The sequence below is a fragment of the Lathyrus oleraceus genome, chromosome 1, assembly GCF_024323335.1.
Source record: "Lathyrus oleraceus cultivar Zhongwan6 chromosome 1, CAAS_Psat_ZW6_1.0, whole genome shotgun sequence".
Classification (NCBI taxonomy): domain Eukaryota; kingdom Viridiplantae; phylum Streptophyta; class Magnoliopsida; order Fabales; family Fabaceae; genus Lathyrus; species Lathyrus oleraceus.
The window spans coordinates 456,981,486-457,005,959 of NC_066579.1; the positions used below are offsets into that span (position 1 = coordinate 456,981,486).

The 24,474-nt window shown below is 35.3% G+C and overlaps 3 protein-coding genes across 4 annotated transcripts; 1 reads left to right on the forward strand and 2 right to left on the reverse strand.

Annotated features, from left to right (window-relative positions):
* Positions 1 to 900: 900 nt before the first annotated feature.
* LOC127084641 (potassium transporter 7) lies at positions 901 to 8,192 on the reverse strand. The gene is made up of 10 exons (XM_051025132.1): positions 7,725 to 8,192; positions 6,548 to 6,776; positions 5,969 to 6,217; positions 5,757 to 5,807; positions 4,144 to 4,404; positions 3,834 to 3,886; positions 3,612 to 3,726; positions 3,241 to 3,495; positions 2,022 to 2,544; positions 901 to 1,806 (listed from the first exon to the last, which is right to left on the reverse strand). The coding sequence occupies exons 1-10, from the start codon at positions 7,989 to 7,991 to the stop codon at positions 1,275 to 1,277; spliced, it is 2,535 nt and encodes an 844-aa protein (XP_050881089.1). The 5' UTR covers positions 7,992 to 8,192; the 3' UTR covers positions 901 to 1,274.
* A 745-nt stretch (positions 8,193 to 8,937) lies between these two features.
* Positions 8,938 to 14,095, reverse strand: LOC127084652 (uncharacterized). Of its 2 annotated transcripts, none has more exons than XM_051025153.1 (10): positions 13,711 to 14,095; positions 13,310 to 13,520; positions 12,520 to 12,645; positions 12,273 to 12,428; positions 11,520 to 11,646; positions 11,342 to 11,383; positions 10,741 to 10,923; positions 10,587 to 10,629; positions 10,334 to 10,411; positions 8,938 to 9,695 (listed from the first exon to the last, which is right to left on the reverse strand). In XM_051025153.1, the coding sequence occupies exons 1-10, from the start codon at positions 13,788 to 13,790 to the stop codon at positions 9,629 to 9,631; spliced, it is 1,113 nt and encodes a 370-aa protein (XP_050881110.1). In that variant the 5' UTR covers positions 13,791 to 14,095; the 3' UTR covers positions 8,938 to 9,628. The 2 variants fall into 2 exon arrangements, with proteins under 2 accessions (XP_050881110.1, XP_050881102.1); XM_051025145.1 differs by having other exon boundaries at positions 10,732 to 10,923.
* A 6,319-nt stretch (positions 14,096 to 20,414) lies between these two features.
* Positions 20,415 to 21,082, forward strand: LOC127115301 (protein MAINTENANCE OF MERISTEMS). Its single transcript, XM_051046878.1, has 3 exons — positions 20,415 to 20,459; positions 20,556 to 20,981; positions 21,059 to 21,082. Exons 1-3 carry the CDS (start codon positions 20,415 to 20,417, stop codon positions 21,080 to 21,082), a joined length of 495 nt encoding a protein of 164 aa, XP_050902835.1.
* Positions 21,083 to 24,474: the final 3,392 nt, after the last annotated feature.

Genomic DNA, 24,474 nt, shown 5'->3' on the forward strand with positions numbered 1-24,474 from the left:
CAAATACCATAAAAGCAGTTTGTTACCAAACATATGACCAGTGGTGCATGAGTCAAGAATCCAAGATCTAAATGAAAAAGTCTTTGTAGCTAAGTTTGAGCAACATTGGCCACTTTTGTCAGTAATCGATTAGCTTTCGTTGGACAGCAACCCAACCTGCATAATTAACACTACCTACCAATTCTTTACAAGGAATGAAACTGAAAGCGGAAGAAGAGGAGGTAACAGATCTGGTGCCGGACATGACGATCTACATGCGGTTAAAGAAGAAAAGTAGTTGAAAAATCACCAACAAAACGATGAAAACACCTTGAAATGTGGCTGCGGTGGTCGATGCTGGAAGCTAGTTGCTGGAGCGTGTGGGATAAAATACAGCAGCAGCAACAAAAAAAACTGTTGTGCTCACCAAAAGATTTCACAGCGGTAGGGTGAACTAGAAATAACAATTGATTATAGCACAACTAGAAGGGTGGGTTGAACTAGAAATAACACAATTGATTATAGCACAATTAGAAGGTGTATAAACCCGTGGCTGGACCGAAGATACATTCAAGAAGAAAAATGAACACCCATAATTCACACTAAGAACGAAGAACATAATTCACACCAAGAAAAAACACCCATAGAATAATGGAGACGTAAAAGAGAGAATTACTTCAATTTTCAATTTCCAATTTTCCACTAGTGATAACAATCTCATTGATCTACACCCTCCAAATTTTATTATGAGAAAAATAGTGATTCATAGATTTTATGAATAAGCACTTCGCTCCAGAATCAGTGAAATCAAAAACCAAAATACAGAGAAAACATCATCCAAATATTTTAGATGTAAAGTAAATATGAACTCTTTTGACTTTCAGTCAAAATGTTTCACAAAAATGGGAAGCAAACAAGAAATTATGAGAACCTTAATAAATTAAAATTAAAACCAAGGGCCAATGCCACTGTACAAGACTCAGTGTCTATAGTTGTACATTCACATTGAAGTGGAATTGTTAACAGATGTGTATACTTAATGTCAGTATCGATTTTTTTAACATATCTGTTCTTATGTTTATCAGCCTATTTGGATTCCGTATATGAAGATGGCCGACGCAGCCACAACAAACATCAGTAAGATTTCTGATGATGAGCAAGACCAAACAACTAGAAAGGATCAACCAAAAACAAATTGAACTGTGCATTCCAAAATAAAACCCTTCGAGATTCACCGCTATCACACAGTGGCTTCCAATTGAATTGTTGTTTCCATTGCGCTGTAAAATTGACTTTCAAACCATGTAAGTCATGCTAACTTGCATCAGATGTGAATGGGGCACACTTAAAGTTGTAATCCCCCTCCTGCAGTTCTTTCTTAAGAAGGCGTAGAAATAGTTTATTACTAGCTTCTTGATAAACCAAGAGTCCTTCCTTGCTCTTATATCCCCATGACCAAGAAGATAAACAACTCCAGATTCTTTAGCTTTGCGAATAAAAGATAGCTCCCTCTCAAGACTCTGCTCGGCATCAAACACCGACGACTCGGAGGTTGTGCTGCTTAAAACCTCTGATGTGCTTGCTTCTAAAACAGAGGTGTTTGTATCCTTAAAACCAGAAAGAAGAGGAATCCCAAGTGAGTAAACACTACCATTTGGAGCAATTAGAACTCTAGAGCTAGAGTACTCATCCTCTGAATCATCTTCATCCCTATCACTTTCTAGTGATCTCTCCTGAGCCTCACGGCGTATAAACTTCTCTAGGCTCTCAATCAGCATCTGCTCAAAAGTCTGGTGATTTTCTTTTCGAACATCTTTGTAACCATATCTGTTGAGATGAAAGCACAGATAAAAAAAACTTTTTATTAAATGATAACAGCATACATTATTAACTTTTTCAATAAATGAACCCCTTGAAGTGATATACATGAAGCTACTGCACAAGTTGGGTGTAAAAGAAGTATTTAGGAGCTCCATTTCTGGTTAGAAGCTAGGACAAAAATGAAAGTGATGGATGCAAAGCAGATAGTAAGAGTTAGATACCTGGCAATACAACGAAATATATGATAACTTTTGAGGCAAACTCGCCGGAAAAGGAACCTTTCACTTTGAGGTACCACAGGAACCGGAACATACTTGATACTCACAAATATGATCATGGAGTGAATTGCTGGAAGTGTAGTCAGAAAATGTCCAAGAATTGCTGGTATTCCTTTGACCAACTCATTATAAAGCAAACCAATTCCAGGAGCACGTATTGTCCCAAGATTAGACCCTAATTCTCGTATCAAATCCATTGACAGTTTTTGCTTTACTTCAGTTTCATACTTGAGATTGCTTCCATAATTCCATATATACATTATCAGAAACATTATTACAGAAAAGACCAAAATTATCCAACTTCCATCTGCCACATTCAACAGAACAGATGAAAAGAAAGTCAACTCCAATCCCAAGAAGACTACTGCAAAACACAACACTATGATAATGTGTATTTGCCATATAAGAAGCATAACAACGGTTAGTAAAACAGTGGTTGTCATCATCACGCCCAGCTCAGCAATTCCTGAAAGTGGAAAAAGGAAAAAGTTGAATATGAATTCATTAATAATACAGAATAACATAATATAATGAAAACTAAATTGAGTGCCCAAAAGCCAAAGAAAGCTAAACTTTCCAACCACGGTCCCCCTATCTAGATTGTCAAATCAAATTATTATGGACAAGATCTATTCATTTCACAAATTCAAAGTTCAAGATGAAGTGTTTTCCGTAAATTCAACAGAAATGTGACCATACCCATTTGAAATAAAATTATAGCAAAAACTACTACCTCGTAAATATATACACAGATTGACAATTGTACATTGTTCCTAGCTTAATCCAGCTTTTCAAAAAACAGGGCAACAATACAATAGGGTTTAAACTTAAAAGTCTCAGTATGCATGGGCTTCTCTAAGCAAATCACAAGTGTGGACCTCAACAAAAACGTGATATTAACATTATCACAAGCACCGTATATATTGCTGATATAATTTACAGATTATCTGCATATATAAAAAAACATTAGGCCTTGCTAACTTGCTCCTTAAGGATGTGTGTTTAAGTAAATCTAAAACTACAAATTTTATATTAAAAAATATTTTTTAACTTTAAAAGAATAGAATGGACGCTATTAAAACAATATTTCTATACTGTGATTCTTAACACGTGCCCTAGAGGCACATGTAGCATTTTCCAAAAACATTAAAACAATCATTACCATAGGCATTTCCAATCTCATCAATGCTGGATATAGAGCAGACAAGCACCAGCGAAGCAGCCAGGAGAAACCAGTTTAGGACAGGGATATAGATCTGCCCCATAAATTTCCTGGAGGTGTGAATGATTTTAAGACGAGGGAAGCAACCAAGTGCAGTTGATTGCTTTATACATGAAAATGTTGCTGTTGTCATAGCCCGGCTTGCAATAAGTGCCGCAATGGTAGCAATAAGGAAAGTTGGCCAGAATGCACCACCTGCAGATAGAGAATAGTATTACTTGAAAATCCTGTAATTTGTTGAAACAGCCAACTGTAAAGCGGGATAAATTGCAAATACAACCCATGTAAAGAATAATATTGTCAACACTTACTCGGAACAGAAGAATAAAAGGCCTGACCAGCATCAGCATGGTTTTCCATAAGGTATGCAGCTTGACCCAAATAACCCAGTAGCAGGCACGGCAAAACAAGAAAGATAAATGTAAGCTGCAAATTAGCACCATCAAGTATCACATGTTAGTACACAGGAAGACAAAGGATATAAAAGATATGAAAGAAGCACGATACTCTAATAAATACTAGTATGAGTTTACCTGCACTGATCGTACAGAAAAGTAGCAAAGATCTGCAAACATGGCTTCAGAACCTGCAACACAGTTCACTGGGAATTTTAATAAATAGTTGTACAGGTTGTGTACAGCAATAGTTACATTCATATTGCATATTCAAATAAAAAGTGATTGTGAGAAAACTTAGACAGTGACAATCGTAATTGCTAGCAATGCATTGTATCTAAACAAATAAAAACACAATAGCAGTTGAGCCAAATCTACCTAACTGGCAAGATAAAATCTAAACTATGTTATACATCCCCAGTTTCAAGATCCTGTGTATTTTGTTTACCAGTTGCACACAGAAGACAGCCCCCAAGAGAATACCATGCCTTAGTTGTGTTCCTCTTGAAGAAATAGTAGATATAAATAGGATTAAATGCCCTCAAGACACTTCTGTCATATTTGACAAGATTGTATATCCCAATACCCGCAAGAGAACAAAACCATATGAACAAAGCGGGTCCAACTGCAAGTCCCACTTTACTCGTTCCAAACTTTTGTACACTGAACAAAACAATCAGGCAAGCAACTGAAATCATCACCACTTCATCTGCATAGTTAAAATGGAGAAAAGATTAATGCAGCTATAGAAATGACCAAACCATAACTTATAAATCAACTCAGCTTATTAATACGCCCACCTATCTAACCCTCTCAGAAACAAAACTAAAACAAAAAAGGTTTCCATTCTCTCGTACCAAGTTAATAGACTGCAGTAGTAAATATTTGTTGTAAATTGTTAGAGATCAGGTGTATATAGGACAGTTATGCTTGTGTGTTATCATGTAAACATAGTAAATGCTGTAGAACTGGAGTTGAGGTCAAATGATTAGCATCATCATATGCAAGTCTAATGACCTCTACCAACTCACCACTCGTCCGTATTGTTGTAGTAACATAAATTTCCCCTTCTAATATATGCTAAACCGTGTTACCCCGGCTTTGCAAAGTTGCATAAATTGGTGCCAAACTTGCCCAATATATCAACTTTGTCTTGTGAGTTGTGTCAACACGGGAAACGGGCTTATCGTTCATTTTCATAATCAAGCTAAGCCTCCTTAGTCTTTTCCGACATCTAGGGTCCTTGACTTCTATATTCATTCTTAAGACTGCATGTGGAGTGTTTTCCTTCCCCAAGTAATGCCAGGCTATTACAGAAGAAACACACCCACTTAAGGCTTTGTTAGCGTGTTTGGAGGGGAGGGGAAGAGAGGGCTTTAGGGGAAGGGTTTTGAAGTAAAAAATATAGAAATATTTAACATTTTTTGAAATTATGCTTTTGAATAGAATAATAAATGAATGTTTATTACTACTATATTTTTAATTTTAGAATATTATAACTGCATAAAATATATTTGAAAACTTTATGTAAGCCCTCCAAAACCCTCATCATCTAATATAAAATTCGAGTTCCCCCAAACTAGGGGGATTTTGTTTTATAATAAAAATAAACCCTCCACAATCCTCCTACCCGAATCCTTCAATTCTTTCCACTATATCCTTCCCTTTTTTCAAAATTATCCCCTCCCTTCCCCTCCTTACTCCCAAACAAAACCTAAAAGTATGGGAATTCGGACCATCTTCTTCTTCCTCAAGGGAAGTTGATTGTTGGATGTCACCAGATATTTACATCTAAAATTGGCCTTGATGGCAACAATGTCAAATCTAAGTATCAATAACTATTATATTACAGACAGAGCCGCCCAACAGTGAGAAAGGCCTGAAGCAATTTTTGAGAGAGGCGTTTGAAATGAGTGACCTTAAAGTTGGGCTTTTTATTATCATGAGGGGCCTTCCCTTTTTTCTATAAAAAGTCAATAACAGAAAAAACTTTGTTGAGGCCAAAAGCCCTTACTTCACTGCCTTGGACCAGCCCTGGTTATATATAGGTTAATGTAATACCTTGCTCGATTGCATCTATCCCAACTTTTAAACCACCAACAGATGACAATACTGCAACAAGACATAGATAGAAAGTGAGAATTATTATACAAAAGAAAACACTAAACACGGTAGTGAAATGGTGATGAAAACACTGATTGTCCACAAACACAAGTAACAAGGTATCAATAACACCAGATTTTTGGCAAAATAAAGTAATAGCAGTTAATAACCTGACATTGCTGGTGTTACAACACCATTAGCAATCACCATGGATGTACCAGCAAGCACTAATATCAGCAGAGTCTTCTTTAGAGTTAGAGAACCCTCAAGTCTATCCTTGATTTTTAATGACCTTTCGAGCTCAGGGGATGGCACCTTTAGCCTAAAGCTTGATATACGGGCATCTGATGCCAACTGATTGGGGAGAAGACTCACCTTAGCATGACGACAAATCAAGGAGTATAACGCAAAAGTACCACCTGCAGTAGTTCAAAAACAACTATGGTATTGAGGACATAATTAGCAGAATACTATAATAGTCAGAGAGAGAGAGAAAGGCCAGTAATATTAATGGTTTATTTTAGAAGAGATTAATTTCTATGCATTGACCGACGGTGTAAAACTTTTTTACATGTGTATCCAATTAAATCACATTATAGTGTCACTTTCTTAAGTTAGTTCCTAAAGTGTCTCCACAAATATCTACATGTGACACTATGGTGTGATTTGATTGGATGCATGCGTAAAAAAGTTTTACATTGACAATGTATACAAATTAAAGCCATTTTAGAATAATTAGTTTAATATACCTTCTCCATTATCATTGGCCCACAGAACAACCAGGACATATTTCAGCAAGGGAATCAAGATTAAAGTATACAAGACAAGTGATAATGCTCCAAGAATGTCTTCATTTTCATTTATAGGGGCCTTTCTAAACATAACACTGAATGTATATAATGGACTTGTTCCAACATCACCAAAGACAACACCAAGAGTCTGAAAAGCCAACGCAATTTTTTTTCCTACACTTATGTCCTGTAATACATTATGAAGACAAAAAGCATTAACATTAATATATAGATTTTTTATGTTTCACTACATTTTACAACTTTATACTCTTATGAATGAGTAGTACGAGGTTTTTAAAGGGTGAGCACAAGCCTTATACAATGCATCAGTTAATTATGGAGTAGATTTATAATCCATAAACTAAACAAAAGGATGAAGGATCAACTTCCAAAAACAATAGAAGTGAGCATCATCATTAGACGATAAACATTACAAAGTAGCTGTATTATAAAATCACTAGTTAGTTTCTATTTATCTAAAAAAAATAAGACACACTATAGTGAATCAGAACACGTGATTTAGAACATTGAGCAAATACTTGATACTCGTTTAATCTTCACCAATCATAGTGTAAATTATCTCTCTTTAATACCTCTGAATGTAGGCTGTAGGTTGAACCATGTTAAATTTCATACATATTTTTCTTCTCCTTACTTTCCATTTATGGATTATAACCAGCTTATCATACTCAATTAACAAATTAACAAAGTAACAAAGTAACAAATATAAGGTTCCACACACATTCATGGATATCCATTCAAAAAAATTGACACCAAAATATTTTCTAGCTATTACATACAATACAACTAACTAAACTCCTTTGTAGCATCGACACCTCTAAAAAAAGGCGTGTCGGTGTCGGTGTCAGTGTCCGGACACCGACCCAGACCCTAGCGATTAGTTTAATTTATTCATTTTTTTCAAATTATTACCAAGTCAGTGTCATGTCAGGATTCGTGCTTCATAGCTAAACTCTACTCAATCACAATTACCATCTTTGAAAAACGAAATACCTTATAAACTAGCATTACAATTTAGTACAACTCATCAAAATTCCACACTCCACTCTAAAATTAGTAACAAAAAAGCAAAAAAAGAAACTACAAATTTCCTCTACAGAGAAAAAGGAAGGACCTCATAATCATTTCTAGGAGCACCAGGAACATCAAGAGCCTCAACGTCGAACGAATCGATTCGAGGACCAGTGCGTATGAGTTTTTGTTCAAGGTTATCCTCATCTTCGGAATCCACTACAGTAGTGCGTCCTCTCAATCTCAAATCGGCGTCGTATTCTTCTATATCAGAAACATCTTCATCTTCGTCATCTTCCTGGAAAACCCAGCGTGATTCGGTTGAGTCCATCGAGAAACCGCCATTGATTTCTCCACTTTCCTCCGCCATTGATTAGAATCTGAGCTTCGGTATGGTGATGGATGCGAAAATCAATCGGAATCTTTAGGGTTCCACGCATACATATGGTTCGATTTTAGAAAGTGAGGTGCCATATACATTAGGTACTGTTTGCATTTTTTTCAGATATACAATTTGAAGAAGGTGGTGATTATGCGTGAGATAGACACCAACAGAAAATAAATTAGATTAGAATATAATAATAAATCAAGCCTCATAAGATATTAGTATTACATTACTATATTTATTTAATAAATCAAAAATTACTGTAAATTATCTTATTTTAGTAATAAAAATGTGACATTTTAAATGTCATTGTTGTACTCATGATAAAAGTTACTATTTCTTAAAAATTATTATTTTTATAATCAAATTAATTTATACACATTTTTTTACATGCATATAATTATATTTTTCTAAATATTTTCTAAGTAAATAAATTAGTACATAATAAAGTAGGATCATAATTATTATTAATGTAAACGTTTTATATCATACTAAAACTTTTGTTTAAGATATTAACTGAACTTAACTATACATATATATAAATTTTGACACAACCAAACTCTTAAATTATATATATGTTTAATAATAACTACAGATAACGGTGTAAAGCAATGATACCTTTATTCTACTTTTTGATAAAGTTATTCTCTATTTTGATTCAGTTCTATTCTCCTCATGTTATCCAAAAAAATATAGCTGTATCCTCGGAATTGTGTGGACCAGTAAACAGTCCCAAGATAAACAGCATAATCCGATAAACCAGGAACCGGGAATTCTCTGTTTTTGCATATCAAGACTGTCTTTATCAAAGAGGTGTTGACAGGGTTGGGTAGGCAAAATATTGTAAAAGAAAGTAAAAATATAATTCTAAGTGATTATATTAATTGCAATTATTTAATGTATTAAGATTGTTCCATATAACATAATAAAATTAGTGCGCTGTAACAATTGTATAATACTTTCACACTAATAAAGAGTGATTAATATGCTTAATGAATAAAACTTGGTTGTCTAGTACCCACCGCAGGCTGACACATTAAGTTTGAAGAGTGTCTAGTACCCACCGCAGGCTGACACATTAAGTTTGAAGAGTGTCTAGTACCCACCGCAGGCTGACACATTAAGTTTGAAGAGTGTCTAGTACCCACCGCAGGCTGACACATTAAGTTTGAAGAGTGTCTAGTACCCACCGCAGGCTGACACATTAAGTTTGAAGAGTGTCTAGTACCCACCGCAGGCTGACACATTAAGTTTGACACCAAAAAACAATTATCCAGTTGCACGTACAAAAATAGATTAGGAATTTGATGTGTAAACTGACAACTGCTATGTTTGTTTTTGTAGACACGGGGTTTCCAGGGCGCATCCAGCACGATCACAAGGTTTTTTCCATTGGAATACCGACGCAGAAGTATGCTACGGGAAAGTGTTTATCGTTCCTAACTTCAAGGGATCAATTTAGGTGATTTTTTGGTCATTACACATCAGCAACCTTAAAGAGGTAAAGGAAGGAAGAAAAACTGCTGGCAGTAAGCATCTAAACAAGTACAAGGTGCCCCCACATACTGTCTGTACAAATGATATGCTATAAATTGTCTGTATACTCTTCTGAAACAGGTCCCTCAACTCGAATTGGTGGCAACCTCATTAACTTCGTCGTAGCTGCCAGTCTCCTCATTAAATGAGTACCTGTATTAAAACAAAAATAAACATTTCCAGTCAGCAATAAGACCAAGAATGAGTCCACCACAGAATGCAGTAACTAAACTAAACAACTACTACTAAACTATACATCTACTTCTACTAGTACTACTCAAGAGCGCTTGAATGAAATGACAATCTCGTAAAGTTTAACCAGAATTCTCAAGATTGAATCCTAGAAATACAAAAATGTTAAAACTCTAGAGGGAGAACTCTGCCACTCGTGTGATTCTACATGGTTTGAGGTCTGCAATACCTCATTTATAATATAAAAAACTATCCAGCTACTTTTACAAGGTCCACCCAACATGGAATCCAAAAATTCAAGAGCCTGAGTTAAAAGATAGATATAAGCAGAATCTTGGTCTACCACAAGCAGAATCATTCGTGTGTCTTTCAATTTTGACCCAAGATCAAGCTTAAAGTAAAGCAAAATTATAAATGTTTCTTGATATAGTTTCCTATATTATATAAGATTATCTATCTAACCAGAATAGGATTAGGATTTAAACAAAGAAGCAAAGCATTCACGTCTAAAGGCATGTGTTCAGATGGCTAATAAAGATACTACAAATATAAAAAATGACGCATGACATGCACTAAGATGAATCATCAATATACAATACCATTTCCCTGTTTCTTCAGAGCAATAAAGCCCTGTATTTGGATCATAATAATAGCCCAAACTGCTGCTGTAATAATACCTGGACCATTTAACGAATTGATGTCAGATTGAGTTTTCAGCATAATTTTTTTATAAAAGAATGCATCAAGGAAAAGAAGAAATGAGTTCTAAATGAATTTTTACAGCATTAGAACATAGGTGAATAATGTAGACCATTTTAGATTATTTCCAAAAAAGTATGAGAAAAGTTGTACCCAGAAGATTCGTCATACACATAATCGCTCTGCAAAGCTCCGCCTAGAAAGAAAAGTAGAACCAGTTATTAAAAGTTTAAAGATAAAATTCAGCACAAAAAAAAGTTCCAGTTCAGATGTCAAGCTTATAGAGGCGATGTTTTACCCTCTGTACCAGAAGCAATGGCATCTGATGGTGGTTCACTAACTGCATTATTTTCAACTGTAGATGGTTCAGTGGCAGCATGCTCATCATCAGCAGCAAACATATCAAAATCATCAGCACTAGCCAAAGGTGGATTTGGAGTGTCCATGGATGTGCCTTCTCCTCTTACCCTGGCTAATTTCTCATATCCTTCTGAAAAAGAGAGATTGTAAAAAGGCATAAGCATTTGCAATTAGTGCTCCCACGGAAACAGGTGTCATATTCCTTGTAAAGCTATATGTGGATATCATAACTAATGAAAGAAGAGACAGGAAAAATTATGAGATTAAATATTGCCGAGGACCAATCTCCCTTAAATATTGGGCTTAATAAGATGGTTCAAAAAAATAGTTTTATTGCTATCATAATATATGATGATAGGGAAGCATATTTCATTAAAAATCACGGCCATGATATGAACATAAGTGGAATAGAATTATGTAATCAAAAGACATAGCTGATCAGTTAATAATTATATAAAGTTATGAATTTTAGGCAGCATATTCCATCATGCTAATAAAGTGTCACAACATAATAAAAATATAACAAATGCATTATATAATACACTAACCTGCTTCGCGCTCAAAAACCTCTTTATTTTCATGATAAACATCTACAAGAAACACAAACGGACGAACATAAGGAAAACACAAGAAACTGGAAAACATAAAGGGTCCCATCAGGCTACCATAATGAATACATGTATTAACCATGGATATTATTTACAGAACCTAATGAGAATGACTTACTGTATTCACCATTCTCCATAAGCTTCATAGCATCCTCAGTTAGCTGGTCAAACACAATCTTAGTCTCACCGGACATTTTTGTCTTTCTATCACCGCTACCTTTTAACCTTCTCAAACCTTGCAAGACCTATTGGAAACAAAATATCAATCAAAACAAACCAACAAATGACCTTCAACATCCCTTAACAAAATAAATGTAAAATGTAAATATGTACATAATATCTATCGCCAATTATAGTGATTTCCAATGGCAAGACTTTAAGAGAAAGCAATTAAATATTATATAAAATTAACAATGATAGTTAGTTACAAGCTAGCTATAACTTCCTACCACAATAATTTGCTTCTTTTATCTGTCGGGTTAACAAGTCGGGTTTATGAAGCCCTAACAAGTCTGGTTGAAAGTGACATTGAATAGCCTGCTACGGAATTTACAACAACCACTTTTTTCATTTTCGCCAGTCCCTTGTTCCAACTTCAAAATTACACATTCTTTATACATTTAGAGAATAAACTAACCACTAAATATTGTAAAAATTCTCTCAACAAGAAACTCCATTGCCATACAGAAAGCAAATAAATGTCGCATTCTATAATGATGCTTCAATATAACAAAGACAACAAATCACAAAACAATAAACTAAGGGTTTGTTTGGTTTGAGAAAATATTTTTTGTTTTCACGAATTACAAAAGCATTGGCTTATTCTCTTCAATCAATCAGATCTAAGAATAAATTGAATGATAGAACATACTGTTTCCTCTGATTCAAGAACATTTGCAATGCGCCTCTTCATGATTGCCACATCTTTAGAAGAAAGTTCTTGGACCTCCTCCTCTTCATCATTTTTTGTTGCAGAGCTTAATTCAGCATATCTAGGATCAACCTCAATATTATCAAGCCATGCATCCTGCAAGAATCCTTGACAACTTATTAATAGATTAAAAAAGAAATAGTCATGAATAGAATATGAAAAATACTAGAAAATAGAAATACCTCACCTTAATCTCATTATCTCTTACATATTCAACAAAATTTCCGGATGCGTCAAAATAACCTTCTTCCCTTTCTTTATCGAGGTTGAAAGGCTCAATTTGAATCCCATCATCAACAAAATCCTCATTATCCTGCCAACACACATTACCAATCACTGCTTGCTTGCCTATACTTTATATGAACCCAAAAACACATGAATATGGAAACAAATTGACTATAAAATTACTGCCAATTTAGGAGAGAATCACAGTGCGAGAAATGCATTTGAACAAAAACCAACTGGCTACAAACTTCACAAGCATATAATTTAGGCCTACTAGAATCCATTACAAACACTCCATACAACAAATAGAAATTATTTTAGAAAAAAAATATTATTCCCAAGCATTGCCAATTTGTGAAACGTTCCAATTGCTGAAAATTCAAATTCCCAAGTAACATCAAAGTGCAAGAACAACAACAACAACCAAGTCTTATCCCACTATGTGGGGTCGGTTGCATGGATCAACTTTCTTCATAATGTTCTATCCAGAAAATGAATAATTCATTCATCAATACTCATATTGTCTTTACACTATATGAACAATAATCTAATTACGACAATCTACTCTAGATTATTACTAACTCCATTTTTTGCAAATTGGTTAGTTACCGATCACCATAACCTTTTTTTTATCAATTTGTTCAAAATTCAAATAATTCATTCTGCAGGAAGTCAATTTCAATCTTTTGCTAAGAACATTACTAGCATCTATCAATGTAATAATAACTCAAAGAAAAACCTAAAAAACAAACCTCATAAGTCACTTCAGCAGCCGATACTGAGATACCTCCATTCTCCTCACTCAGGAGCTCAGCAGTAATTTGATTCCTGCGTTTCACCCGCTCTTTGGCAGCAACAACAGGGTTCGACAAGTCATTCACATTCTCCTCAACAATTACTTGCTCCACTACTACATCTACTTGACTCCCTTTCTTTTTCTTTGGAAACCTAATCCTCTTTGGTCTGTATGATAAATTAATAAATTCAAATCAACTATCACAAAATCAAGTGCAAGAAACTCAACATAACAATCTGAAGAAAAATCCAACAAAAGGAAACATATATACAGCATGTGACAATAAAATGGATAAAATCATGTAGGTTTAATTAGGATTAGGGTTTGAGAGTTGAGAAGAGGAAGGAGAAAAATTACGGTTGATTTTGATTGGAATTGTCATCGTCTTCCTGAAAGGGGCGTTTGCCGGCGGAGCGAGATGGTCCTCCTCCCGACATTGAAGCTTCCAACGAAGAAGCGGCTCAACACTCTCAGCTTCTAAACAAAAGGTGACGAAGTTCCCTTTGTTTTCTTTTCTTCCTTTCTTCTCTATTTTAAATTTAAATTTAAATTAAGGACAGCATAGAATATGTGACCGACCCAAAATCTTGACTTGCTCCAACAAAAAAACGGGTTGGGACCGAATCCAATACTCTGCACCCTAAAGTTTAAAAATACAAAAAAGTTATGTTTTGATAGAAAATCAAAGAGGATGAAGAATGGTTTATCATTGAATTTAGAGAGTGAGAGAGAAAATGATTATTAGATTATTGAAATTTTAGCAAAGGTAATATAGCGAAGTTGCTTGCATGCATTCGGTGTAACAAACAACTTTATAATTATAATTGTTCTAATTGCATCATTAAGTTTACTGCAAATTAGTTTATATTTTTATAAAGAATAATTATTTTATACCACAGTTAGTATATTCTAATATTTTTTTCTCAAATGGTGAGCGCCTTTGCCAATAGTCTACGTTGACTTCTCTTAAGTCAATGTTGACTTATCCATAGTCTTGAGTTGATCTCTGAGATCAAAAAAATTTAAAGATAACAAATGTTTGGTGAGAATATCAACTTATTGGTGAGTGGCAGAAATGTGTTTGACTAGGAGTGTCTTGTTGATGACCTTCTCTCTAAGAAAGAAAATGTTCAACTTTGTGTGTTTAGTTTTGGCATGGAGAACATGATTGTGAGAGAGAGTCATAATGTTTTGATTATCACAATATAGGACAAGAGTGAGGGTAAGCACTTTGAGTTCTTCAATAAGGGACTGAAGCAAAAGTACCTCTCTTGTTGTATTTGCCATACTCATATACTTTGTTTCAGTACTAAATCTTGCCACTAGGATTTTTTTCTTAGACCACCAAGAAACTGAGTTTATACTCAAATATACACAAGAGTTTAATGTATATTTTCTATCACCCGGGTTCGAACCCCAATTTGCATCAAAGAAGACATTAATAGGGAGTGGTTTGTGATTATTAGTTGGAGTGAAAAGTAAACCATGATAAAGAGTACCTTTGAGCTACCTGAGGATTTGTTTGACTGCAATCCAATGACTTTCTAGTGGTTGAGATAGGAACTGACATGCTTTTTTGACATAGAAGCTAATTTCAGGGCGTACGATGGTAGCATATTACAATGCCCCCACAACATACTTGTAGTATGTGGGGTCCTGCAAATAGTATGAGCCTAGCTTTGTACGCTTAAGGTTAGATGTAAGTATTGAGTGCGCCTAAGATGGGGGATGAATTAGGTTTTCACACTTTTTTAATTATTTTACAGATGTTATGGTTCCTTTTATTTTTTCGGAAAATATGATGAACGAATGAACGACATTGTTGGAAAACTAAAGTGCATTAAAGAAAATTGACACAAAAATATATAATAGTTCCATTTATCAAACAATGGTACATCTAGTCCCCTCACACCCCGTAAGAGATTTTCATTACTTTTATAGAGGTCTACAATTGTACTAAAAATCCTGCAGACTTAAAGTATCTGCGTATTGAGAAATGAGTGAGAAAATATGTGCGTATGCGTTCCACTTTTATGAATTCAAAGCATTTTACATTCAAGTTACTACTGCATTCAAGTTATTTTCTATCATTTTACCTTTAAATCTTTGCATTTCAATTTCAGTCACTTTATTTGCAAAGCTTTTACATTTCGATTTCACTTAAGTTCGGATCATTATCTTTCAAACATTACTTTTCGATTTCGACAACAACATGTTCAAAAACTATAATTCACACAAATATGTTCCAGGATATTTTTGAGTTTGATTCTTTAAGTATTAATAGAAACTTGTTTTGTTGACCAAATTCACCAGTAAACACACTAACAAGGCGTCTCTCTCTTGGTTAAGAAAGTCGCATATATGTGCTAAAAATACGAGTTTTCATATGAATAGTTAAGGGTAGTAAAAGCAGACGAATTATTCATCTGAGATAGTACATATGCTATGAAAGTAAGTGTTATACAAAGTTTTGTCTATTTTCTATAACTTACTATGTTTTTCGCGTATTCGATTTCGAGAGTCAATTCTGTGTGTTAGGATAAATGCTCATATACCTCATGTCCTACTTTTTATTATGTTAATTTTACCTTTTGCCCTGAATACCCTCAATCTGCCGTGACACGAAAAATGTAACCTGAAGTGCTTGCACACTCAAGATGATAACAAAGTCGCCAACGGGTTTTATTTATTATAAAAGGAAAGGGAAAATATCGATAAAACCCTTAAAAAAAGAAAATGGTTTTCGCAACCGAATTCGGGTTCGGGAGTCGATTATGCAAGGGGAATGTATTAGCACCCCTCACATCTTTTGTACTCAATGAAAACCATTTAGTTAGACTTGCGAGTAGAATGTTAGCTTTCATTCATTTGTTTTCTTCGATTGATTAAAAGTTCAAAAAGGAAAAGAAAATGGGTCACGGGAAGGTTTTTATTAAGGTGTTTGACAAGATTGCGGGTCTTGCTCCTACATATCCTCAGATGTGATGAGGAATCTAAAGCTACATAGTTCTTCGTAAAAAACTACGTATTGGTTGGTTTATTTTATTGAATGAATGTTTAGATTCTATTGTAGCGGTTAGATGTTGCTTGTATGCTCGCAATTGGAGGCACAAATGTTTGTTTGTATTACTGTAGAATGGTCTAAATAATGTTCTTTTGTAAAAAAAAGGTTTTCGATCACGCGGGGCGAGAAAAAAAGACAAGTTTGATTAGTTGAAGTTTGTTTTTGAGTGGATGACAAATGCTCGAATGGTCGAGCTATACAACTCGTATCAAAGCAATCGAGGAAAAGAGTAGTAGGCACTAAACCGTTCCCTTTTCACCCAATTAATTGTAAAAGGGTTAGATATGATTAAGGTATTTTGAATGGAATACGAGTACTCGAATGGCCGAGCTATACGACTCGTATCTAAGTATTCGGGAAAAAGAGTGGTAGACGCCAAACTGTTCCTTTTTCGTTCGATTTATTATGAAAATAAATTTACTTAAGCTTTAATTACGAAAGAGGTTTAAGATGAAGGTTGGAAGTTTTAAACGGATGACGAATGCTTAGATGGTCGAGCTATACGACTCATATCCAGACAATCGAGGAAAAGAGTAGTAGACACAAAATTGTTCATTTTTCGTCTTATTGGTGAAAATATATTAAAAATGATTAGGTATTTTAATTTTGATCTAGAAAATGCACTCGATATGTATCGAAGTTTGATTTGCATTGATTCTAAATCGGTCAAAAGATGATGAATTTTGAAAATGTCACTTGATGTTGAATCAAAGGTTTTTAGTTTGAAATATTCATATTAATTACCATTTATTTATTTACTTATTTAAAATAATTAATAAATAAAATAAAATAGCAAAAGAAAATAAATAAGTGTTGTCGCTACGCGAAAAATACAGAGTCACCATCGATTTTTATTTATTCCAAAGGAAAGGGAAAATATCGAGAAAACCCCAAAGAATGGTCATTGAAACCACGAACAGGTTTGGAAGTCGGTTATGCAAGGGAAAGGTATTAGCACCCCTCACATCCATGGTACTCCATGGGAACCATCTAGGATGTTTGCGCTTAAATGGATGTTGTTTATCGAAATGTTTGTTTACCAAAGGTTTACGGAGTGGAGGTAGATTTTAAATTAGTGTGCTCGCCAAGGATTGGATCCTTGTGGCTATGTATGCCCACTTGTTGAAGCGAGAAATCAGAGTCCCGTAGTTCGTGGGTATAAAATGTTGTTTGGTTTGTTAATTTTGTTACCTTGAAGAAGGTTTTCGATGGTGACGCCCTAAGGCACAAACAAAAGGTTTGAATGCGTTGAATTGTTTTTACGTTTTGAGAAAGTGTTATTGATTTTGGATTGCACTAAAGACTATGGATAAAGGTGAATACCTTAAACTACCAAGCCAAGCATCTTGTGTTTGAAGCATTCAGAACGAGTGTAGGAAAACTTCATTCTCATCCCTTCTTTACCACTTAAGGCTCGTAGCGTACAATTCTAATCATATTTTATTGTGTTTTTAAGTTTGATTTAAGAAAGTCCGCTTGACGTTGGATCAAGGGTTTGCTTATTGATTTTGAAAGAGTGATCGTTCATAATGCCTAAGGGATAGCTAGCAAGCAATAATAAAGAAAGCAAGTAAAAGCATACATCTGAAAGGGGAGGGGTACATGTAAAGTACACGAGAGTGCGGAAATAAATGGTTTCATTGTCAGGTAGCTCAAGAGAAAGCCTTGTGTGTGCATTGTGTCCTAAACTAGAAAGCACATAAAAGATTACAATTCTTCTTGAGTCTTGAGTGCTCCTTCCATGTTCAGGTCAAATAATTGTCCAAGGTCTCTTGCAAGGGTCCTAATGAGTCCCTAAGTCCATTGTCCAAGGTCCTTTCCATGCTTGGGAGTTATTGTATTTTTTTACATTTTTAAAGTCTTTGCCATTTTTAAGTTGATTTTAAGATGAAGTGATTGATGATGATTACATGATATAGTATGTATAAAAAACAAAGTAAAGTAAGTAAATAACAAGAAATAAATTGTTAGGAGTTAGATGCGAAACGTAAAAGTTAGATACGAAAATTAAAAGTTAGAAGTTAATTGTTAGATGTTAAGACAAAGTAAAAGAAGAAGACAAAAGAATATAAGAGATTTATTATCAATTCAAATATTAAATCTAAAGTGAAACAATATTCTAAAATTATCAAAACAATTATCAAAATCAAGATAAAATTTCTAAAATTAAACAATATCAAAAGTGAATATCACATTAATTCTAAAGTCAACGGTCAAAAGTAATATCAAATTAATTCTAAAATCAACAATCGAAATTAATATCTAAAATCAACAATCAAAAGTAATATCAAATTAGTTCTAATATCAATCTAATTATTAATAGAAATCAAATTAAACTAGGATTCTAACAATTAACCAATCAAAATAAAATTCTACCTATTAACAAATTATATTAATTCTAATTACTAACAGAACTATTTTAATTATTAACTAAGCACTCCTTATTGCATGGATCTGAACATAATGGGCTTAAAGGAAAGCTCATAAGCCCAACCTGGGGGAGGTGCAGACTGGAAAAATGAGAGTGCATTGTGAACAGACTTGTTTGGGCCTTAGGCCAAAATAGTCAAGGTGTTACCAATGAGCAACCTAATCCAGAAAATTTTACCTTATACCCCTACATTTATCCGAAAATTTTACCCTATACCCCTACAATTGTACCCATACCCCTACATTAAAATTTTTTTGACCAAAATACCCTCATATAAATAGGGTATATTTTCCCTTTCAAATTTTTTTTACCATTTTCGTTGAAGACTTCCGGAGAAGACAAATTTTTGGCGTTTTTGCACTGTATACCGGAACACTTAAGAGTAAGTCTTCCGGTTTGGATATTTGAACACCGGAACACTTCTCTAAAGAGTTCCGGTTTGTTGTCTTTAATGGACACTGAACCGGAAGTCTTTTAGAAAGTCTTCCGGTTTGTATACTTGTATACCGGAACACTTTCTTCAAGACTTCCGGTTTGGTTGATGTATACCGGAACTCTTTAAGAAAGTGTTCCGGAAGGCTTTTTGTTTTTTTTGCTAACCGGAACTCTTCTTGGAAGTGTTCCGGTACATTTTTTTTTTTTTTTTAATTTTAATTATTTTTTTTAACATTATTTTTGCAGTGGTTCGAAGAAGAGGTGCAGATGGCCGGATTCCAGTCCGCACGTTAGACCGGGGTGCATCTTCATCTGCAGCTGCAGTTGAGCCGACTGGATATCCAGGAGGGTCGTACGATACGTCTCTTTTGGTGAAGTACGAGCATCATGTTGCTCGACATATATGGTTCGGTGAGGTAAGTAAACGGGCTATATTTGAAAATGAATAATAGTTGAATATTTTATAATTTGTTTTCTAATATGTGTTTTAATTGTTTTTAGGAAAGAGGACCAAAGAAAGAGTTGAAGGTTGCCGGACATGGACTGAAGTTGACTTCTAGGGTTCCATTGGCTCTTCCACCACAGATGGAGAGTTGGGTATCTAGATCCGGTTTAGCTTCACTGCAGAGAACGAGTCTGAACAAGATAGACACAAATCTTGTCTCTGCATTTGTGGAAAGATGGCATCTAGAGACATCTTCATTTCACATGCCGTTTGGTGAAATGAGCATTACTTTAGATGATGTCGCATGTCTACTTCACTTGCCCATTAGGGGTATCTTTTGGAGTCCTCAGGATGTGACTGAAGAGCTAGCTGTTGAACTTGCTGTTGACTACCTAGGAGTGTCACAGGGTCAGGCACAGTCACATGTTCGGAGCTGCAGGGGGTCGTATTACAAGTTGGAGTGGTTATATGATATATTCGTACATCATAGGGCTGCTTCCAGCTGGGCATATGCGACTAGAGCATATCTATTGATGTTGGTGGGTTCCACCATATTTGCTGATAAGACATTTACACTTGTAGAGGCACGATACCTCCTCCTGTTTAGGGACTTGGATGGATGTTCAGGATATAGTTGGGGAGCAGCTGCACTAGTTACCCTCTACCGATATCTTGGAGATGCGTCCATGTACAATTGCAAACAGCTAGGTGGATATCCTACTCTCCTACAGGTATATAATTTAATTTTGTTAATTAAGTGTTGGATTCATTTTATAAAATATTGTAACTTAATTTGTTTTATTTATTATGTTTTTATTTTGTAACAGTGTTGGATTCACGAGTATTTTCCAACTGTTGGAAAAAGAGGGGAGAATTGGAATCCTGCTGGAAACTGTGGTCTTCCCCGAGCGATGAGATGGTCGTATAGACAGGGAGTCCTGAAGGTCGATGATTTACGACCTATTTTGGACGAGCTGACACCTACCGACGTCATCTGGCGACCATTTGAGGATCATAGAGCATGGCGTGTATTTGATGAGATATGTCTTTACAGGGGCTGTTTGAAGTGGGGTGAAACAGTTGTTCCATACTTGCCTGATAGATGTTTACGTCAGTTCGGGTATAGGCAGTATGTTCCATCCCCACCTCTGGATTGTATGATGGCGACGGATATTGATGTTGATTGGATCAGTTACCATCAGAGTGTTGTCGATGTGATCGGTTCATCTTCCATGGCCACCACTCCATCTGAGGTAGAAGACGGTTATCTGGAGTGGTATTATTGTGTTTCCCATCCACGGTTGGTCCCTCCCCATCGTGACGCTCCTAGAGAGGTACCCGTTCCTGTATATGACGTCGGGCCATCTGATCCTGATTGGGCTCGTGTATCTACATTGATTCGTCGCTATCTGAGACAGGTTAATGCTGAAGAGGAAGATCCACAGTTTTCTGATTTATTTGAAGCTTTGCATATTTCTCGTTCACATTGATTATATGTATTAAGCTTTGAATATAATAGACATAATAATATAGATTTCATGTTTTGATTACATATTTATGTTTTGATTACATAATCATGCTAATACAGGTGTAAGTAATTGCCAATGTTGCATACGTCCTGCAAATCCTAGCATCCAAGTAGTTGCTATATGAGAACAAAATTTCTTCCAATCTAATGTGACCGGTGGCAATGGAAACCCCTCTTTCATGTTAACCTGATAAAGTAAAATAATTAAAAGATTAAGTCATATAACATAAAATATTAACTGAAATAATTAAAATATTTAGACATATAAATACGTACCTGAACCCAATGATTCTGGTTAACAAAACCAATGCAATAAATAGAGACATTTGGTGAATGTGAACTTGTCATCGGAAAGAAAGTGATGCACGGATTGCCTAAACAGACAAGTACAACATTATAACGATTCGCTATCAAGTAACCCATATCTGGTAGACTCATCCATTTTTCAGGTGGTTGTGAACCAAACGATTCTATCATCAAAGATTCTCCCACAACTGACAACCGATTAGAAAATAACTTGTCATACAAAGTTGACCTATCCTTGTCTATTAATTCCAACCCCAACTCTCTGCGAACCATTGACCAACCATCCTCACCATATCCATGCAATGATGCAATGATGCAATGACTCTAAATCCACAATTACCATCTGATTCAACATTAACTACATCTTCAATGTATGACCTAATATGATTAGGAAATTGAACAATGAATTGTGGTTGCTTCTTTGATAATTTGATCTTCTTCGAAGTCTGTGATGGTTGAGATTGCCTTTGTGAAGATTGAGATGCCTTATCAACATACTCATGATACGAAGGGTCCCTATAAACATCATAATCTGCTGGTTTTTTCCCTTTCTTCTTCACTCCTCCTTTGGTTTTTATTTTCTCAGGTGGTGGACACAATGTTGTCATTGTTGGGTATGCTAGTTCACATACCATACTCCTTAATGCCCTTTTCCCAATAACATCTAATGACCTAAATCGTCTCCACAACTCATCCATTGCAGCCGTCATATCCACCTCTGATCCATCATCTTCACCTATCTCTAACTCAACTTCCATAGTTAGTTTCCTCCAATGAACATGAACAGCATCAATGGGTATCGGTATACCACCTACTCTGTATCTTCCTAACTCACAAGCACAAGGTAACCCATAAGATGTTCTAAGAGTACAACCACATATTTGCCTGTTAGTTCCAACATAATCAACTCTCAATAACTCTTCAGCAATACGTCTCAAAGCAGCTCGAGATACGGAACCACGCAAATAACCATAAAAGGGACTTACGTGCGCGTGCTCAACTTTGTAAAAACTCTTTTGAAATGAAGCTCTAATGTTTCCCAGTTGTAACCTCAAGTTGTTATTCATGGCTTCCCAACATTTGACCATGTCACCTATACTGTTTCCTAACATCCGCTTTAACTTCCAATGAGCAGATTCAACCCTAAAAATATCAGATATAAAAAATACCATTAGATATTGAAAATATCAAATATTAAAAATATCAGATATTTGTAACACCTCAAAATTTGCCCTCCTCTCTTGGGACTAGCATTAACATATTTGCATTGCATTTTAGGACATTAGGCAGTTCATGTTGCATATCATGTGGTTACATTATGCAAGCCATTCTCCCAAGTCTTGATCAGAAGATGAGGAAGTCAAAAGTGCAAGCCTAGGTTACTGACTGATCATGGCCATCTGAGGATTGGGCCGTGAATTAGGGTTTCATGATTCTCAAGGGTATCGGTCTTCATATTGATTGAATTGATACATCATCATCATGGTTGGATGTCATCAGAAGATTGAAGAAGATTCCTTGAGATTAGGGTTTTGACCACTGGTCAACCCTAATCAGTTGCATTGGGCCAATCAGGGCTGGATCAGGAGATGAGGTTTCTGAAGAAGATGAGGATCATTTTGTGATTATATGGTGATTATTGAGGCTAGGGTTTCACCCTTGAGCCATTTCAGTTGGAGATTGGGGTTCAAATTGATCTGTGCATTGCCTGATTCATCTGTCAGTTGAAAAGTCAACTGTGGTCAACTGTACATGATCTGGTGAATTTGGAGGTGGAAATGAGTTAGACACACTGCATTCATGTTGGAACAAGTGTTAAATGACATCTCAAAGCTTAAAATTGAAGAAAATCAGGTCAGGACAAACACTGCCAAAAATAGCAAGTGACTTGTAACTGAAGTTTCCAAAAGTGGAAAGTTTTTGACCTCAAAAACAGAAGTCCAAGGAAGCTTCAAATGAAAAATTGTTCAACATGACAGATGTAGATCTTGTTCTCACCTTTCCAAAAAGTCCAAGAACTTGAAAATCCAATGTACGGTTTGCAAGATATGGCTCAGTGAATTTCAGAAATACCCGTAATCGGGAGGGCATAACTACCACATGGTTTATCCAAAATGCAAGTTCTTTATATGCACAAACTCCATTTAATGTGTACTTCAAAGTTGCATATTTGGATTTTTTGGAAAGGGCTCAATGCAAAATGCCATTTTTGAAGTGAACTATTTGGAAGGAAGGGCAAAATGGTCATTTTTGGAAATATTGAGAATTTGGGAACAAGGCTTATACCAACAGCTTCCAAATGCTATTTTGAGCTGGTTTTCAATATCCATTTTATGCTGTCATGCTTCAAGGCATTGAAGAGCTCGAATCCAAACTTCACCATAAACCATTTTTTCCATTTAATTCATTTGCTTAATTATGTTTAGACTGGGATTAAGAGATGATATATAATTAATTCCCAACAGAAATAGACTCTAACTACAACTGCATAATCACATTTGGAAGGGCTTTTTCGGCCAATCACCCTAATCTAATCACAATCTCACAATTTTCAACTCTAACAGAAAATCATTTTTCTGCACAATTTCTCCACACTCACTCTCACCATCTCTCTCGGCATAATCACTCTCTCACAATTCTCAACTTGGTTCTCACAATCATTTTTCAACTCAAACAGAAAATCATAACTGAAAAAATCACACTCTCACATTCTCTCTTTTTCTCAAAATTTTCCACAAATCCTTTTGCTCATTTTGACAAATCCTATCAAGTTCTTTGGAAATTTCTCTGTGGATTGAAAAATTGCAGGTACTGTTGAGCCTCTGTTGATGAAAGCTGGAGCAAAACCGCAACCGATTCCAACTGTTACGAAGCCTTGAACGTCCATGACAGTTGTTGATTCTTGATCATCT

Excerpts from the sequence above, each read along its gene's own strand:
- LOC127115301 (XM_051046878.1), top strand. The coding sequence starts at position 20,415 with ATGTACAATTGCAAACAGCTAGGTGGATATCCTACTCTCCTACAG. Across the intron at positions 20,460-20,555 it reads GATATCCTACTCTCCTACAG|TGTTGGATTCACGAGTATTT; the intron begins GTATATAATTTA and ends ATTTTGTAACAG. Across the intron at positions 20,982-21,058 it reads TGGCCACCACTCCATCTGAG|AGAGGTACCCGTTCCTGTAT; the intron begins GTAGAAGACGGT and ends TGACGCTCCTAG.
- LOC127084652 (XM_051025145.1), bottom strand. The coding sequence starts at position 13,790 with ATGTCGGGAGGAGGACCATCTCGCTCCGCCGGCAAACGCCCCTTTCAG. Across the intron at positions 12,646-13,309 it reads CTGCTGAAGTGACTTATGAG|GATAATGAGGATTTTGTTGA; the intron begins GTTTGTTTTTTA and ends GTGTGTTGGCAG. Across the intron at positions 10,412-10,586 it reads GTGTATGACGAATCTTCTGG|GTATTATTACAGCAGCAGTT; the intron begins GTACAACTTTTC and ends TAAATGGTCCAG.
- LOC127084641 (XM_051025132.1), bottom strand. The coding sequence starts at position 7,991 with ATGGCGGAGGAAAGTGGAGAAATCAATGGCGGTTTCTCGATGGACTCA. Across the intron at positions 6,218-6,547 it reads GGCCAATGATAATGGAGAAG|GTGGTACTTTTGCGTTATAC; the intron begins GTATATTAAACT and ends GAACTACTGCAG. Across the intron at positions 3,727-3,833 it reads TTTCTGTACGATCAGTGCAG|CTTACATTTATCTTTCTTGT; the intron begins GTAAACTCATAC and ends GCTAATTTGCAG.